The 17,224-nt window shown below is 46.3% G+C and overlaps 2 protein-coding genes and 2 long non-coding RNA genes across 4 annotated transcripts in view; all 4 read left to right on the forward strand.

Annotated features, from left to right (window-relative positions):
- Positions 1-428: 428 nt before the first annotated feature.
- On the forward strand, positions 429-3,198 carry LOC108829022 (alkaline/neutral invertase A, mitochondrial). The gene is made up of 6 exons (XM_018602671.2): positions 429-1,124; positions 1,336-1,495; positions 1,608-1,819; positions 1,897-2,390; positions 2,499-2,547; positions 2,651-3,198. The coding sequence occupies exons 1-6, from the start codon at positions 537-539 to the stop codon at positions 2,978-2,980; spliced, it is 1,833 nt and encodes a 610-aa protein (XP_018458173.2). The 5' UTR covers positions 429-536; the 3' UTR covers positions 2,981-3,198.
- A 2,231-nt stretch (positions 3,199-5,429) lies between these two features.
- LOC130511194 (uncharacterized) lies at positions 5,430-9,384 on the forward strand. The gene is made up of 4 exons (XM_057008072.1): positions 5,430-5,581; positions 5,675-6,524; positions 6,634-8,584; positions 8,735-9,384. Exons 1-4 carry the CDS (start codon positions 5,430-5,432, stop codon positions 9,382-9,384), a joined length of 3,603 nt encoding a protein of 1,200 aa, XP_056864052.1.
- An 827-nt stretch (positions 9,385-10,211) lies between these two features.
- The window catches only part of LOC108829021 (uncharacterized), a 13,452-nt gene continuing 6,439 nt past the window's right edge, over positions 10,212-17,224 (forward strand). Inside the window, exon 1 of the long non-coding RNA XR_008945236.1 lies at positions 10,212-11,006. This is a non-coding gene — a long non-coding RNA (uncharacterized LOC108829021). The remainder of the gene's footprint in view (positions 11,007-17,224) is intronic.
- On the forward strand, positions 12,461-14,879 carry LOC130511735 (uncharacterized). Its single transcript, XR_008945238.1, has 3 exons — positions 12,461-14,171; positions 14,244-14,654; positions 14,717-14,879. It is a non-coding gene; the product is annotated as an uncharacterized LOC130511735 (long non-coding RNA).

Below are 17,224 nucleotides of genomic sequence, written 5' to 3' on the forward strand. Positions count from 1 at the left end.
ATTTTTAAAAAATAGTTTCAAAAAATTATTTTTAAATTAGAAAAAGAAAATTTGAAGAGAAAAATAAAAAAACTTCAAAAAATAAAAATTTATAAAAAAGTTTGAATTTGAAAACTTATAATCTAAAAAAAATAATTTATTTATTTATTTATATTTTTATATTTAAGATATTATGTTTTTTTACATATTAAATAAAATATTTTGGTCATTTTCTTTTTTAAGTCTATTTTTGTGATGAAAATTTGAAAATTGTCTATTAAAAAAAATTACCTTAGAATAAATTTCGTTGTTAAAAAGAAAAAAAAAACTAGGTGACCATCCTGGTAACTGTAGTCTTTTTTTTATGTGGACAGCCCCCAAGGTTGGAGAAAAAGAAAATAAAAATAAAATGATAAACAGTGTCTTTATTTTGTGAATCCCTAATAAAACCTAAAACCGCCAATTGAATATTATCAACTTCATCCTTTACATACTTTCTTCTCCGACGCTAATTCATCAAACAAAGATTGTTTCGATCGGATTCCCCGTCTCTAACTATGAGCGCAATCCATGTACTCCGCAAATTATCCAGGAAGCCTCCTTCTCGGCTTCACAGAAACCTCTTAGCCTCCACCTTTTCCATGGATTTACCTCCAGATTTGGCGCGAACCACCTTAATTCGTCCCTTCTTGAACCATCCTACCCACAGATTGATTCCTTCGTGTTTTCGACAGTCGAGGCCCTTACCAAATCCGGTTTCATTGAGAGAATTTTCAACATCAGTAGTGGAAACCAAGAATTTCGAGAGAGTTGTTGGTCTTAGTCCGAATCCTCTGGTCATCGAAAGGATACACAAAGACACAGGCGAATCAGTTTCTGGAGGAGAGATCCAGATTGAAGAAAGTCTAGTAGTTAGGGAAGAGAGTGAGGCTGAGAAGGAAGCGTGGAGGATTCTAGAAGACGCCGTCGTTAGGTACTGCGGTTCGCCGGTGGGAACGGTGGCGGCCAATGATCCCGGAGATAAGTTGCCTTTGAATTATGATCAAGTTTTTATAAGAGACTTTGTGCCTTCTGCTTTGGCCTTTTTGCTTAAGGGAGAAGGAGAGATTGTCAGAAACTTTCTCCTCCATACATTACAGCTCCAGGTATCTCTGCAAAATGTCTCATTTAGATTGCTTACTTGATTATACTAATATATGCTTCAGTATTGAAATGATTTTGCTTATGGTTTCTGGTTTGATCTCTATTTGATTATATCTGGCATTATAGTCCTGTTATTGATCCCATTTGTAAGAAAATGCCAAGTGGGTATGTGTTGTTGATTATTATTGATGCTCTTTGGTTTGTTCTTATAAGAGCTGGGAGAAAACCGTAGACTGTTACAGTCCTGGACAAGGCTTAATGCCTGCTAGTTTCAAAGTCAGAACCGTGGCACTTGATGAGAACACTACCGAAGAGGTTCTCGATCCAGATTTTGGTGAATCTGCTATTGGTCGTGTTGCTCCTGTGGATTCTGGTTAGCAGGCTCTCTCTTTGGTTATATATATTCAAGCAAATGCAATCTGCTATTTGATCTTTTGGTAGCTATTTATGATGAATTTTCTGATTGTGTCTTGCATCCTTTATAGGTTTGTGGTGGATTATTCTCTTAAGAGCATATGGGAAGTTAACCGGAGATTTCTCATTACAAGAGAGGATTGATGTTCAGACAGGGATAAAGCTCATCATGAACTTGTGTCTAGCGGATGGATTTGATATGTTTCCAACACTTCTTGTCACCGATGGTTCTTGTATGATCGATCGTCGAATGGGTATTCATGGCCACCCCCTCGAGATCCAAGTAAGTTCAGAACCAATTCTTTTGTCTCCTTAAAAGCGTTGTTTGTGAGAGACCTAACCCCTTTTGATGCATTGCAGTCGTTATTCTACTCAGCACTCAGATGCTCCCGCGAGATGCTTTCTGTTAACGACAGCTCCAACAATCTTGTAAGAGCCATTAACAACAGATTAAGTGCTTTGTCCTTTCATATCAGAGAATACTACTGGGTGGACATTAAGAAGATCAATGAGATATACCGTTACAAGACAGAAGAGTATTCAACTGATGCTACTAACAAGTTCAACATCTATCCTGAGCAAATTCCTCCATGGCTCATGGACTGGATTCCCGAGCAAGGTGGGTATCTCCTCGGGAATCTACAGCCTGCACACATGGATTTCAGATTCTTCACCCTTGGCAACTTCTGGTCTGTTGTTTCCTCTTTGAGTACACCGAAGCAGAACGAAGCTATATTGAACTTAATTGAAGCTAAATGGGACGACATTATCGGGCATATGCCTCTTAAGATTTGTTACCCTGCGTTGGAGTATGATGATTGGCGTATAATCACAGGAAGCGATCCAAAGAACACGTGAGTTTCGCTTACGCGCTTTTCTATCTCCTCCGTGCACTCCCTTTATCCGATGCTTGTGGACAATATTATGTAACCAACCGTGAAAACACTTATTAAACTTTGCAGGCCTTGGTCGTATCACAACAGTGGATCCTGGCCAACGCTTCTTTGGCAGGTACGCAGATACTTGTTGGAAACTTACGAGTAGTAATAACTCATTGTTAATATCTTGAGGATTTCTGGTGCCTAATAGCCTTTTATATGTTTTTTCTGGACAGTTCACATTAGCATGTATGAAGATGGGTAGACCAGAGCTAGCTGAGAAAGCTCTTGCATTGGCTGAGAAGAGACTTATGGCAGATCGTTGGCCCGAGTATTACGACACCAGATCTGGCAAATTCATTGGAAAGCAGTCTCGGCTTTACCAGACATGGACAGTCGCTGGATTCTTGACTTCTAAACTCCTCTTGGCCAATCCTGAGATGGCGTCCAAGTTATTTTGGGAAGAAGATTACGAACTTCTGGATATATGTGTCTGTGGTCTCAGCAAATCTGGTCGGAAAAAATGCTCTCGAGTCGCTGCCAAGACTCAGATTCTTGTCCGATGAGTGCAAAACATTCTCTGTTTGCTTCTCGCAACGTTTCAATCGCAATTAGCTTCTATAGGCTAAAGATACTACGGGAATTTTATATTTACAGATACATGACTGTCACATATAATATTGATCATCTATCTGTTTGTATATACATAAAAATTAGAGTGCGTTACCATTTGGGACAACACTTTTCACTTTTTTGATAGAATAAGACACATGTTGGAGGGGTATTTTTTCTTTTGAAAAATTTACACCAACAAACACATTTTGACTTATGATTACAAAAAAGACACATCTCACATGTCACATACATATTATCAAACACGAAAGTTATTACCACAGAAATCGAAGTTCTCTCTCTCAGACACGCTATTCGAGAAAGGTCTTTACCCAGGAGTCGTAGAACCCACGGTTTCTGTTTACCACCTAACTTTTTCCGTTTTTGGCAAAAAACCACCTACCTTTTCCCACCCACTTTTATCTTTTCAAATCTGCCTACCTCTTTTGGTTGAAACCGGCGGGTAATACACAACTCTCGCCACCGAGAGTAGCCACCAGAACTCGGGGCCGTCACTGAGTCGACAGAACTCCTCGTGACGTATCCTTCCCACCACCTCTCCACATCCCTCCAAGAAGCTTCGAACTCGCTCCCTCCTCCATCTACCAAAACAATCAACTACATCCTGGTGCTCTCTAAGATGGCTCTACAATCTTCCACTGGATCTCGCTTCACTGCCAAGGGACCTCAACGGCGCCGCGTTAAGGCACCGGAACTCGACACATCGGCGCTTATAAGAGATAACGCCCTCACTCTTATTGGCAGAATAGCTAACCCAACAGAACAGTGTGTCGCGCTCCTCCTCTCAGCACTCCCACGCAACTGGACTCTAAAAGGGAAGGTTTTTGGCTCTGACCTAGGAATGGACTGTTTTCAGTTTCTGTTTGAGATTGAAGAGGGCCTACAAAGGGTCCTAGCGAACCAACCATACCAGTTCTGCAACTGGATGGTAGTCATCCAACGCTGGGAGCCCATCATCTCCCCCACTTTCCCGTCTCAGATCCCGTTCTGGATCCGCCTCCATGGCTTGCCTCTCCACTACTGGCACGAGAAGGCTCTGTACAACATAGGGCTTGACCTCGGCTCCCTAGAAGACTATTCCATCACCAAGTCTTCTGTCAAGATCAGGCTCATCCTCGATGTCTTCAAACCGATAGAAAAAGAGATTATCTTTGACTTCTCATCTGGAGAGGAGTTGGTACTCCAGCTAGAGTACGAGAACTTGGGTCGTCACTGCTCAGAATGCAACAGTCTCCTTCACGAAAGCACACGATACCCCGAGCGTGTCACTACTCCGGTGATCTCCACATCAAGAAACCCCCAAGGAGGTTTGGGTCTGCCAAAAGAAAGGTTGCCTCCTCCACCTGCAGAGAGACAGACTTCAGAATACAGTCAGCGGGTGGACCGTCATGGTAGACCCTTTGGAGAACGGCTTCCATTGATTAACAGAGGAGCGCCACTGAGGAACAAACTGACTCCGCGACATGATATGGCTCCTCCTGCTAGAAGGTCTGACAGTGCCCCTAGGCGCAATCAACTGTCTAGATCCCCCACACACTCAACATCTCGTCGTTGTCATGGACCATCACTCAACGACAAACGCTCTTCACCTCCGCCATCTAAAGCAGGACAACATCAATGGAGGGAAAAAACTAAAGAAACAGCAAACCTATCGGTGCCCCAACAGAGGGATCCTTCTCCACCTTTGCGCCCCAAGGCACCACCTACATTGAGACCTCCACTGGAAAGGAACCTAGCTCTTTTGGACTTTCCTCAGCTCCCTACTCTTCCTACAATACCCTCTAGAGAGGAAGTACTCAATGAACTTCATGAAGTGACCTTACAGTACACCAGCTGTGCAGACCCTACTGAGAGTGCGGCTCGTAGGCAGAGAGTTCTCCAGAGTGACATGGAGGGCCTCATGGAGCGCACAGCTACGTCAATCATAGATGCTGCTACAGCTAAACACAATGTGACTCTACTTGGCAGCTCCTCGAGAGGCGATGATCTAAACCTCGAAAGTATGGTTATCCCCACAGTCATACCTAGTGAGTCGATTCTTATTTTGCCACCAGCTGGGGCAAAACCCACAAAGAAACGGGGGAGACCTGCAAAGAAGGTGGCTGCTAGCCCCAAAGTCTTTGTTGGCGCTGGTTCTAGTAGGATTCTACTCTCACACTCACAAGCTTCCCCAGCAGGATCAAGAGCACGTGGACCTCCACCTAGAGTACAACGAAACCCAGCATCTCTACCATCCTCTGATGCGGCTGACAGAGCTCCTAACACCCCTCCACAGCCTATGGTGCAATCTTCGGATTTTCAGGTGGAGGAAAATCACCTCCCTTAGGAATATTGAGCTGGAACTGTTTTGGGCTTGGGAATCCAAGAACAGTCCAAAGGCTCATGGACCTCAATAAAAAATTCTCCCCTGACCTGATCTTCCTTCAAGAGACAAAAAATTCTGATGAAGTGGTTATCAAGCAATTGGAGGCTTTGAATCTCGACTCTCACTTCTTGGTTTCTCCTTTATCTCCGGCTTCAGGAGGCTTAGCGCTGTATTGGAAGAGTGATGTGCAAGTCCAAGTTCTATCAGCCAATCCTCACTTCATTGACACCCTGATAACATATAAAAAATAAACTTTCTTCAGCACGTTTGTCTACGGGGCCCCAGAGATCCCAAAAAGACAGGAGATTTGGGAACAACTTACAGATTTAGCAGCACTGAGAGACACCCCTTGGTTCCTGACGGGGGATTTCAACGAGATTATCGATAATTCTGAGAAGTCTGGCGGCAAGGAGAGATCGGAGAGCTCCTTTAGCAACCTCAGAACCTTCCTATCAGCTTGCGATCTCTTTGACTTGCGGCACTCGGGCAACTTTCTCTCTTGGAGAGGAACTAGACACAAACATGTCGTGCATTGTAGACTGGATCGAGCACTTGCTAATAGTAGTTGGTCGGATAGATACCCTCTGGGTTGCTGTCAGTATCTCCCTTTCGAGGAATCAGACCACAGACCAATCTTCTCCTCTTTCTCTCCCACAAGCAAGAAGCGATGCCGCAACTTCAGGTATGATAGGAGGCTCCGCAACAATGAAGAAGTCCGCTTGCTAGTTGAAAAAGCTTGGGAATCCTCCCCTCACTGCTCTGTCGCGACCAGAATCTCGAACTATAGACGAGCCATATCAAAATGGAGTAAGGAGCACCATGTTAACAGTCAAAAAGATATCGTGCGGCTCCAACTTGCTCTGGATAAAGCCATGTCCGATCCTGCGGTTGAGGACTCTATGATTGCCTCCATCAACAGGAACCTCCTCCTAGCCTACAAGGCAGAGGAGGAGTTTTGGAAGCAGAGGAGTAGACAGCTTTGGTTGTCGCTAGGAGACCTCAATACCGGCTACTTTCACGCGTCCACAAAGAACAGGAGAGTTCGCAACCGTCTTTCTGTCATTGAAGATGCAAATGGAGTTCAATATGTGGAAGAAGAGAAAATCGCAGAGGTTATATCACAATACTTCAAAGATATATTTACCTCCACTAACCCGCAAGTTGCAGAAGTCGTGAATAAAGCACTCAAGCCATGCATCACTCGCCGATATGAATGATAAGCTCATCGCCATACCCTCTGATGTCGAGATCAGAAACGCCATTTTTGCCATCCACCCCGACAAGGCGCCTGGGCCAGACGGTTTCTCTGCGAGCTTCTTCCAGTCTAACTGGGATTCTGTAGGTCCTGCTATCTGTCATGAGATCAGATCGTTCTTCATCACTGGTTCCCTGCCACACACAATCAACAACACCCATATTAGGTTGATTCCAAAGATTAGCGAACCACTTAAAGTATCTGACTACAGGCCTATTGCCTTGTGCAACGTTTACTACAAGGCTATATCTAAACTATTGGCAATACGTCTAAAACCAGTGCTACAAGGAACTATCTCAGAGTACCAATCAGCCTTCGTGCCAGACAGAGCCATTTTTGATAACGTCCTAATCACTCATGAAGTGCTTCATTACCTGAAAACATCTGACGCGGAGAAGCATTGCACTATGGCTGTGAAGATGGACATCAGCAAGGCGTACGACCGCTTGGAGTGGCCTTTCATCAGGCAGGTGTTGGAGACCTTGGGTTTTTACAACATCTGGATCAACTGGGTCCTCCAATGTATCTCTACGGTCTCGTATGCCTTTCTGATTGACAATGAAGTTCTTGGTGAGGTCGTCCCACAGAGAGGAATCCGCCAGGGAGATCCCCTTTCCCCCTACATCTTCATCCTCTGTGCGGAAGTTCTCTCGGGTCTCTGCGTAAAAGCACAGGAAGATGGATTAATGGTTGGGGTTAAAGTCTCACATAGCCCTAGACTAAATCATCTACTATTTGCAGACGATACGATGATCTTCACCAAATCGAACAAACAATCCTGTTCTACGCTACTGCACATCCTAAGAGATTACGAGTTGGCATCAGGTCAGAAAATAAATCCAGACAAATCTTCCATTTCTTTCTCTAGCAAGACACCTCTAGTGGAGCTACAACGGGTAAAAGCTCACTTAGGTATAAGCAAAGAGGGAGGAGTGGGAAAATATTTGGGTTTACCTGAACATTTTGGTAGAAAGAAGAAGGACTTGTTTGCCTCCATTGTCACCCGCATGAAACAGACCGCCTCAGGGTGGTCCTCAAGATTCCTCTCTACAGCAGGCAAGATGACGATGCTGCAATCCGTCCTCTCTGCAATCCCGGCCTTCGCCATGTCTTGCTTTCGTCTCCCTGTAGGTTTATGTAACCAAATACAGTCAGTTCTAATTCGCTTCTGGTGGGATAATAGCAATGGAGATAAAAAGATATGCTGGCTTGCTTGGGATAAGCTCACGAAACCGAAAAGTATGGGAGGTCTAGGTTTCAGGGACGTTCAGCTTTTTAATCAAGCACTGCTTGGCAAAATAGCGTGGAGGATTCTAACTAAACCTAACTGCCTTCTAGCACGCAACCTAAAGGGAAAGTACTGCAACAACGAATCGTTCCTATCTATCAAAGCAAGCAAAACCTCTTCCCATGGGTGGAAGGGTATTCTCTGGGGTAGGGATCTGCTAATAAATCATCTCGGTAAAGCTATTGGTGATGGGAGCACAACGAAAGTCTATAAGGATTCATGGATCAAACCTTCACAGAATCTGAGACCCTTTGGTCCAACTACACAAGATGAACAAGACCTATTCGTTGCGGATCTCCTATCTAGAGAAACAAGAGAGTGGAATGTGGCAAAGATCGATAAGCTGTTACCTAATTTGGCCCATCTAATCTTGCAAGTCAAGCCGAGTGTTCTGGATGCCACAGACTCATATGTTTGGTCTCTCCAACAGTCGGGTCAGTACACAACGAAGTCGGGCTACTTCTCAATGGTTCAGCGAGAAGCTCCCACTGCCCCTCCTGCTCCTCAAACGGTCCCGTTGGACTGGAAAAAGCTTGTCTGGAGCCCACACCTCTCACCGAAGCTCAAGCTATTCTTGTGGAAGATCTTTAATGAGGCGCTACCTACAGGAGAAAACCTACAGAAAAGAGGTTTGTTAGCTAATACAAACTGCTCGCTATGTGGAGAAAGAGAAACAATCTCGCACCTTTTTTTCCAGTGTCGCTTCGCAATAGATGTTTGGCAACAAGTCCCTTGGTAATCGACCTTTGACTCTTCCCAATGCTCTTCCTTCGTCGAAGAACTATCCATCTCCAGCAGAAGAAGGCTCCTTCCACCTACAGGCATCACAATCAATATCTTCCCGTGGATCATCTGGCATATTTGGATAAATCGAAACCAACGCACCTTTGAGAACAGAAGCTCCACGCCAACCGAGACGGTCCGGAAAGCCCTCCACGCGGCAAAGGAATGGGAACAGGCACAACCACAACCTTCGAGGGACGCCATCACACATAGCCCCAACATCCCTTCTTTGATTACTCATCCTCCCGCCGCCACAGCTAAATGCAATACAGATGGGGCGTGGAGAGCCGACACACTGCAAGCAGGAACATGTTGGATCATCCGAGACTCCACAGGCAAGATCAGCAGGGGAGGAAAGTCCCACCCTTTCGTTACTTCTGCCCTGATGGCGGAGGTTCTCGCGATTCGGGAAGCCCTCATCCACGCATCCACCATCGGTATCACATCAATCTGGCTACGTTCAGATGCTCAAGCGCTCATCACGGCGATTCAATCGAACCGGAGACCGACAGAACTCTACGGCGTCTTGTCGGACATCGCTTCGCTATCTTCCTCTTTCGTTTTCTGCAATTTTTCTTTTGTCTCTAGATCTTCAAACGGGCCTGCGGACTCTATAGCAAAAGCCCACCTTGTTGTCACAAACTAAGCCCGCTGGACTATCTTTTCTTTAATGAAAATTCCTTAGTTGCTCAAAAAAAAAAGTTAGCTAATATTTTTTTTTTTTTAACGCAAAATCAACTTTTCATTCACCAAAAAGAGATTACATGATTTTTACCACATGAGTGATTCAACCACACTTACAAACTGAGAAGCTTCAAATTGGATCCTGCGCTACTCGGCATACCACTCAGTTGTAATTCCTCTAAAGAAGACAAACTCATCCTATGACCCAAGACGAGCTGCCTCTTAGACCCCTACATTCGACCTCGAGATACAAGGATATCAACTTAACACAAGAACAATAAGAAACAATCGGTTCCAACTTAGTCCCACATTGATGGTCTCCTAATGATCCGCATTCAGTACATGTACTCTAATGTCATCACTAACAGGCGCAATCCAGGTTAAATCCCACATTCTCAAGCCGTCACCACCCCAATCCTTAGCCTAAAAACGGAACACAAAGTCTGGAATGAAATTCGGCCCTTAACAACACAACGAGATATGAGAGTTGTATCGCAGCTACAAAAGGTGTGAGGTTAGTACCACCAGACACACCGGCACTAGGAAATACTAACTCCGCCGCGCTTCGCCACCGAGGACCTCTCCGCCGGTTGACAAATCCATCGAAGATAGTCTTCGCCGCACGTCGCCTTTGGAATCCAAAGGGCGAGCCTCTCTTTGCCAACCATGCGCACCACACCTCCAATAATCTCACCGTCCAAGGGGAAGGAAGGCCATGGTGGAGGAGACCTCTACTCCTAGTCACGCGCCGTCGTCATGAAGATTCCGGTGAAGATCTCAAAAATTGAAAATCGGATCTGACCAGATTCTTCGAGCCTAAAAGCTGACTCTCATCGTCTTCTGCCTTCCTTAAGCCTCACTGCCTCTCCACGTGACACGAAACTTGCCTCCGTCCTCCGTTAGAAGAGCGCCAGAGAGTGTTTACGACCGCCGCAAAGAATAAGCATATCGACTTTGGGTGTAGACGAAGAGGAAAAGAGCAAAATAAAATGAGAGAAAAGGGGAAGAGAGCGTCCGGCGCCAGGAAGCGGCTGCCGGAACAAAAAATTCTTCAGGCGGCTAGGGTTTTTTAAAGAGAGTTTCTGAGAGAAACGAGAGGAAAAAAGTTTCTTAGAGAAACGAGAGAAAAAGAGTTAGTGACGTTTGTTTCATTTTCCTATTTTTTTATTTGAACGAAACTGTTTGTATAACCAGATAAATAAAAAATAAAATTTTGTTTATTCTCAACTTTCTCGTATCTTGAATTTAAACCACTTTTCCAAATACAAGAACCTAATTTTTCGATTGATTCTAATATGATATGTCCTACAAGGACCCAAATAAAAAATATCAATCGACCAGGAACAGTTAACAGATTCGTCGGAATAGCAGTGTGGACCCAACGAGAGATGGAAGAGGAAGAGGAGAGATGGAGGAGGAGATGGTTGGAAGAAGAAGAAAAGAGCGAGAGCTGTGACTTCTATGACACAAGGAGAGATAAAGGAGGAGATGGTGGAAAGAGAGGGAAGGACCGTATTAGGGAAGAGAGAGACATGAAGATTAAAACTTTCTTCAGTTTCTTCTCTGCCATTTTTCACTAAAAAGGTCAGTATTTTATTTTTTTTTCTTGCTTAATTTGATTGCTTATTGTAACCTTTTCGAATTTTGATTCTGGTTTTTGATTGAGAACTTAATTTGTCTCTGGATCGTGACTTAGAAAAGTAATCAGATTTTGTGTGTTTGTTCCAGATTTGTTCCTATTTATGCTCTGTTGAGTCATAGCTTAGAATTCAGTTTGTAAGCTGATATCTTTAGTAAGTAGGTTACTTTGACTAAATCTGTGTTTAAAGTCACATACTAGTTGCAGCAGCAATTAAATGTTCACATTTCACGCTTAACTATCATTTTTAATACTTCTTTGTTTTGCTCTCTACAAAAAAAGGAAAAGAGGGAAGATATACCATGAAGTCTTCATCAAAATAGTGTCGATTGATAGATTATCCACAAAAGCCAGTTCATTAAAGTGATTTACACAAAATACATGTACATAAACACTAAACAGCATCCATTGTGGGAACCGAAATTCGCACTGTCGATTTTAGTTAAGTTTAAACGTAGGAAAACTAAGTTGACCTAGTTTTCCCCGAGGATCCCGGCTATCTGCTGGGCCACGCACGACGAAGTTAATACGAGTTTAGTTTGGGAATAAATGCGTAAAATAAAGAGAGCAAAAGAAAGAATCTTATTTCCGAATTCGCGGAGAGCGTTTGAACAACAGGTCGAGATCTCGGCCGTAAGAGCTGTCGATCGTCGCTAGTCTCAAAACCTAGATCTAACCTAGTTGAGTCGCAGCTCGCTAAAAAGGAAATAAAAGCCTAAGTTCTAAGTTGCTCTAGAGTGGTTTCTTTCTTCTGATTTCGGATCCCCCTTCCTCTGCTCCTAGCCTTACTTATATACTCCCATATGACGGTCTATTCTTGATGGGCTGAGTCTGCCGCGAGCTGGGCTTTTTCCATTTTCGTCGGCCTTCGTGTTTATCGGGAAAGTTGACATTTATCCTTTCGGAAATTTGACATTTATCCTTTCGGAAGTTTAACATTTATCTTGTTATGTGAAGATAATTGTAAACCGTCGTATCTATCTTTTAGAAAATCGTAAATGGGCCGTCCGATCGGGTTTGGTCCCTTTCGGGCCGTCTTCCGGACTTCCGTTGTTTTCTACGATTTCTTTGAAAGAATGCTCCTACTTGGATGTCGAGTCTTTCGGAAGATCTTCGATCCATTGCTGAGGCGAATGATGTTTTAAGATAACCATCACCGTTTTATACGAAGTCTTTATGTCCGTTGACGTCTTACGGGTTCTCCGAAATCTTGGAGCAGAAAAAGGAGTTTTGTTTGCGGGATCTCGGAAAGTCGCAAAACACGGATTTCTGGCGACCCAGGGGCCTAGAACTTACGCATGAAGACTAGCCGCCCGACGACCCGAGCCAGCACGGGGCTAGCCACCCGGCGACCACGGCCGGCACGGCGCTAGCCGCCGGCGGCCACGGCCAGCACGGGGCTAGCCGCCCGGCGGCCACGGCCAGCACGGGGGCTAGCCGCCCGGCGGCCACGGCCAGCACGGGCGCTACCGCCGGGCGCTACGGCCAGCACGGGGGCTAGCCGCCCGGCGGCCACGGCCAGCACGGGCGCTAGCCGCCGGCGGCTACGGCCAGCACGGGGCTAGCCGCCCGGCGACCACGGCCAGCACGGGCGCTAGCCGCCGGCGGCCACGGCCAGCACGGGGGCTAGCCGCCCGGCGGCCACGGCCAGCACGGGCGCTAGCCGCCGGCGGCTACGGCCAGCACGGGGGCTAGCCGCCCGGCGGCCACGGCCGCGACCGGAGTCGGCTGCTCGGTTCCTTCGGCTACGGCCAGCACGGGGGCTAGCCGCCCGGCGGCCACGGCCAGCACGGGCGCTAGCCGCCGGCGGCTACGGCCAGCACGGGGCTAGCCGCCCGGCGACCACGGCCAGCACGGGCGCTAGCCGCCGGCGGCCACGGCCAGCACGGGGGCTAGCCGCCCGGCGGCCACGGCCAGCACGGGCGCTAGCCGCCGGCGGCTACGGCCAGCACGGGGGCTAGCCGCCCGGCGGCCACGGCCGCGACCGGAGTCGGCTGCTCGGTTCCTTCGGCTTGTGCGTGTTTTGCGTTCTTTTTAGTTTTTCGTAGGTTTTTCCTCGTGTAGAAAACGTTTCTAGCCGTTGATTTCGAGATGATTAATCTCGAACTTAATATTTTTCCAAGGTTTCTCGATTAATATTAGTCTCTCGAGGTTGCTCTAACATCTTTCATTTTTTTCCGAGACTTTCGGACATCGATTTCGTCTTGACCGATTTTGACCCCAACAGTTAGCCCCCCAGCTAGCTAGGAGCCGTATGGTTTGTAGGTTCCTAGCTTGCGGTATGGTTCGTGAGGAAAGTATGGAGACGAAAATCGTGTCGAAGGTCGGGGTGAATAGTCAAATCCTTGCCTATAAAGACTTGTGAATTCTTTACCATTCTTATTTCACCCAAGAATCTTAAGTTAATCTCACTCTTGCAAATTCTCTCTCTACCTTTAAGAAAAGAATGACTTCAAGATCAAAATCCTCGAGGAGGCTGTCTCACTCGTCTTCGGATAGTTTCCATGCCGAGGAGGAAGTTCCAAAACCCGAGGTTCCAGAGATTGACAGGAGCGCATATTGCGACGCCGTCTTCGGTTCTGATGCTCCCCTTCCCGTGATCCCGATTCCCCGGCTACCTCTGAGGGCGCGTAAGGAAACTGACTCGCCGAGCGAAGTATCCCCTGAATATCTCGGAACTCTTCGAGAGTTTTATGAGGTTCCGAAGGGAGTCATGTTTCGCATTCCTCGTGGGAATGAGAGTTCGGAGCATCCTCCGAAGGGTTCCTTTACTTGCTACGAGCGTTCCTGACGCAATGCCGACTGTTTCGGAATCGTAATCAGCCAGCTGAACGTGCCGGCTTTGGAAAGCTGGCTTGGCGTTGTGATTTTGAGTTACGAGTTAGGGATAGACCTTAGCCCTGCTGACTTCGAAGGGTTGTGGAACTCCAAGACGACGAGCATCAATGGAGTATACTCCATGAAGGCGAGGACCAATTTTTCGGTAATCCATGGAGTCACCTCGCACGCCAAGGATTACATTGACCGTTTCTTTTTCGTGAGGATAGATGGAGAGTCTGTCGAGGAAGGCTTTCTCCACCTATTCCCGACGGGCTGGTTGTACCAACGAGGTAAGATTGTCGCATCCCCTTTCTTAGAATCCGAAAAGCGAGTACCGAACGTGTGTGTTTTTTTTTGTTCAGAGAACAGGTGTCTCACGCATGTTCCTTCCGATCTTTCGACCAAGAGAGACATTTTTAGGAACAATGCCTTGTTCCTGGAACTCCTTTACTCTTGACCGGATTCGAGCGGGCGGTCGCGCTTCACCGATCGCGAGACGGTACGCGGCCCTGTGTCAATGATGGATCCTACGTTTTTGCCCCTTCAAGGCGGAGGCGGAGATCTCGGAAGGATAAAGGGATTGCTTTCGAGGCCTCGTCGGGAAATGGTGAGCTGCCGAGATACGATCCTGACTTCACTACAGAGAATCAGGGTGTTCCTCCCCCGGGTGACTTCTTTGATGAACTCCCCCTCCGGCGTTTTCCCGTGACGAGTCTTTGGACAACGAGGAGAGGGACAAGGTGACTGCGGAGGGTGCTCGCTTGGTCAACGAGGTTTGTTTTCGAAACTTGAGTAAATCCTCTTTTCTTTTTATTTGACCTCGACTTCTTTGCAGGCCGTGAGAGTGTGGAACGCATCGATCGATGGAAGTTTCCGTACTGCCCGGCTGGCCCGTTTCAAAGCGGAGGAAACGGAAAGGGAATTCGCCAAGTATCGGTTGGAGTGGAGGAGCAAAAACGCCGGCAAGCCGAGGTCCAGGCTCGAGCCCTCGTTCGTGCGGAAAGGACGCGGCGGAGAAGAGCTGCCGCCGAGCTGAACCGAAGGGCCGAAATTTTCTCTACCGAATTCGAAGCGTACAAAGAGGCTCAGGACTTTGTAGGCAATTTTTGCGAGTGTCGTGGTTCGTCGGTCGTAACTACCACAAGATGCAGCGTGTGATGGTTTCTCTCTTTTCGGCGAACTTGCCGCGATGGATGGCTCGATGAGAATATGCGCTAACGCCGAATCCTTTGTTCCTCCGCCGATGAAGGGAGAATTCGAGAGTTGTGGAATCCTATCCAAGTCTCGGAAGATACGGCGGATGTAGGCGCGCGGTTTTGAATGCAGGCGACGGGGGTGAAGAGGTCGACCAGCCCGACTCCTCGTTTGGAATATCTCTAACCGATTGTTATGCATTCGATTAAATTTGTGATAGGCCAAGTGTGGCTGTTTGTATGTATGTGTTGCGACCCTTAGGAGGTCGCGTGACTTTGTGTTTCTCGGGATTGGCCGTTGGTGGCTTTTGAATCCCTGCTATTGAATGCTTTTATGAATTCTGCATTTTGATTTATACTTTCGTCAAGTGTAGAGTGTTTGAATACATGCAGTCACTTCGTATTCAATCTCTTTTTTTGTCGCTTGATCCGTAGGTTACTTTGTAGCGAACGTTAGGTTTGTAAGCGATAAGAGGCAAATTTTGGAATCTCGTATTCTGGATACTTATGCCTATGAGATGTCTTAGATACCAGCAAGGTCGGGTTTAGGGCAAGACCTAGGTCTACTTTCGGACTGAAGTTGTGCGATGACAAATCGGCTTTCGTTTTGCCTGTTTGCGATTTCGACCTGACTCGTACCGTTTTAGAATCTGCGAAGTGCTTATCGGCTTATATGATTCGTTTGGATACGAGTCGAGCTACTTCCTTTACGAAGAGCTAACCAAAATTTGGATTTTTTGTATAGCGCGCTATAGTATCCTTGTCGGATGCAAGAGGACTTCGTTAGAAGCCAGACTACGAATTTGATTGAGTGAAACGTTTCTATGTTTTTTCGTCGGGCCAATCGACGGAAATGAACTTTAGAGTCGCGGACATACTGTTTGATAGAGTTTTTTAGAGTCGCGGATGGACTTCTTCTATCGAAGATTCAAAGAGGGTGATCTGGTCTTGCGAAAAGTCTTCCAAAACACTGCCGAACAAAACGCAGGAAAACTGGGGGCAAAATGGGAAGGACCATACAAAATCATAAAAGTCGTCCGACCAGGTTCGTATCAAATCGCAAACATGCAAGACGTAAAAATCCCGAGAACTTGGAATGCGATGCATCTCAAGAAATACTACCACTAGAACGTAAACGTGGACAACAGAACTACGAGATGGCTTGATCCTCGAAAGAGGTACGTAGGCAACTCGCCAACCAGTGGGTTCAGCTATCCCCCCGATTTAAAAGGGGGGAGTGGGGTGCGTACACTCGCACGCTCCCACAATTTTCGAAAAAAAAAAAACTGAATTTTCGAAAACTTTCCACAATCAATTCGCCTAACGGCCTTAACAATGGATCCAGTATCCACCAAACAAACCATAAAACTATCGCCCGGAAACATTCCGCGATTTCTAAAAGCCTATAGTCCTTTGTGGCATAAGAAAAACAAACTCTAACGTCCTAAACAAACAAAGCCACCTAAGGGTAGGTTCTTTTACATCCGACAAGGATCCCATAGCGCGCTATACAAAAAATCCTAATTTGGTTCAGCACTTCGTAAAGGAAGTAGCTCGATTCGTGCCCATACAAATCATATAAGCCGATACCACTTCGCGGATTTTTAAAACGGTACGAATCAGGTTAAAACGAAGCCGATTTGTCATCGCACAGCCTCAGTCTGAGAGTAAACCTAGGCTTGCCCTAAACCCAGCCTTGCTGGTATCTTAAACATCTCATAGGCAAAGCGTCAACGACGCGAGGTCCCAAAACTTGTCTCTTCACTCAAGTCTATACGTTTCCACGAATTTTCGCGTAAATCGTAAACTGCAGGAAAATCTCGCTTTGTACCAAACTACGGATACGGTGATCGTCAGGGAGGCATGAATGAGACGACAACTCACACCCTGCCCCTCTAACTTCGACAAACAGAAGTTCTAAACGCAAAATATTTATAAACCATACCGCGAGTTCAATACAACGCCCTAAAAAGGGCAGGGATTCAAAGCCACCAACGGCCAGTCCCGAAATCATACATAACGCCCGAAATACAATCAAAATAAAAATCCCCTCAGGGATTGATCAACCTAGGCGTCCTCCGGAACACCGCCTTCATTCTCCGACTCACCCGAAGCAGGAACACCTCGCCATCGCCCTCGCCGACCTCCTC

This window comes from Raphanus sativus, chromosome 4 (assembly GCF_000801105.2).
Source record: "Raphanus sativus cultivar WK10039 chromosome 4, ASM80110v3, whole genome shotgun sequence".
NCBI classification, from domain to species: Eukaryota; Viridiplantae; Streptophyta; class Magnoliopsida; order Brassicales; family Brassicaceae; genus Raphanus; species Raphanus sativus.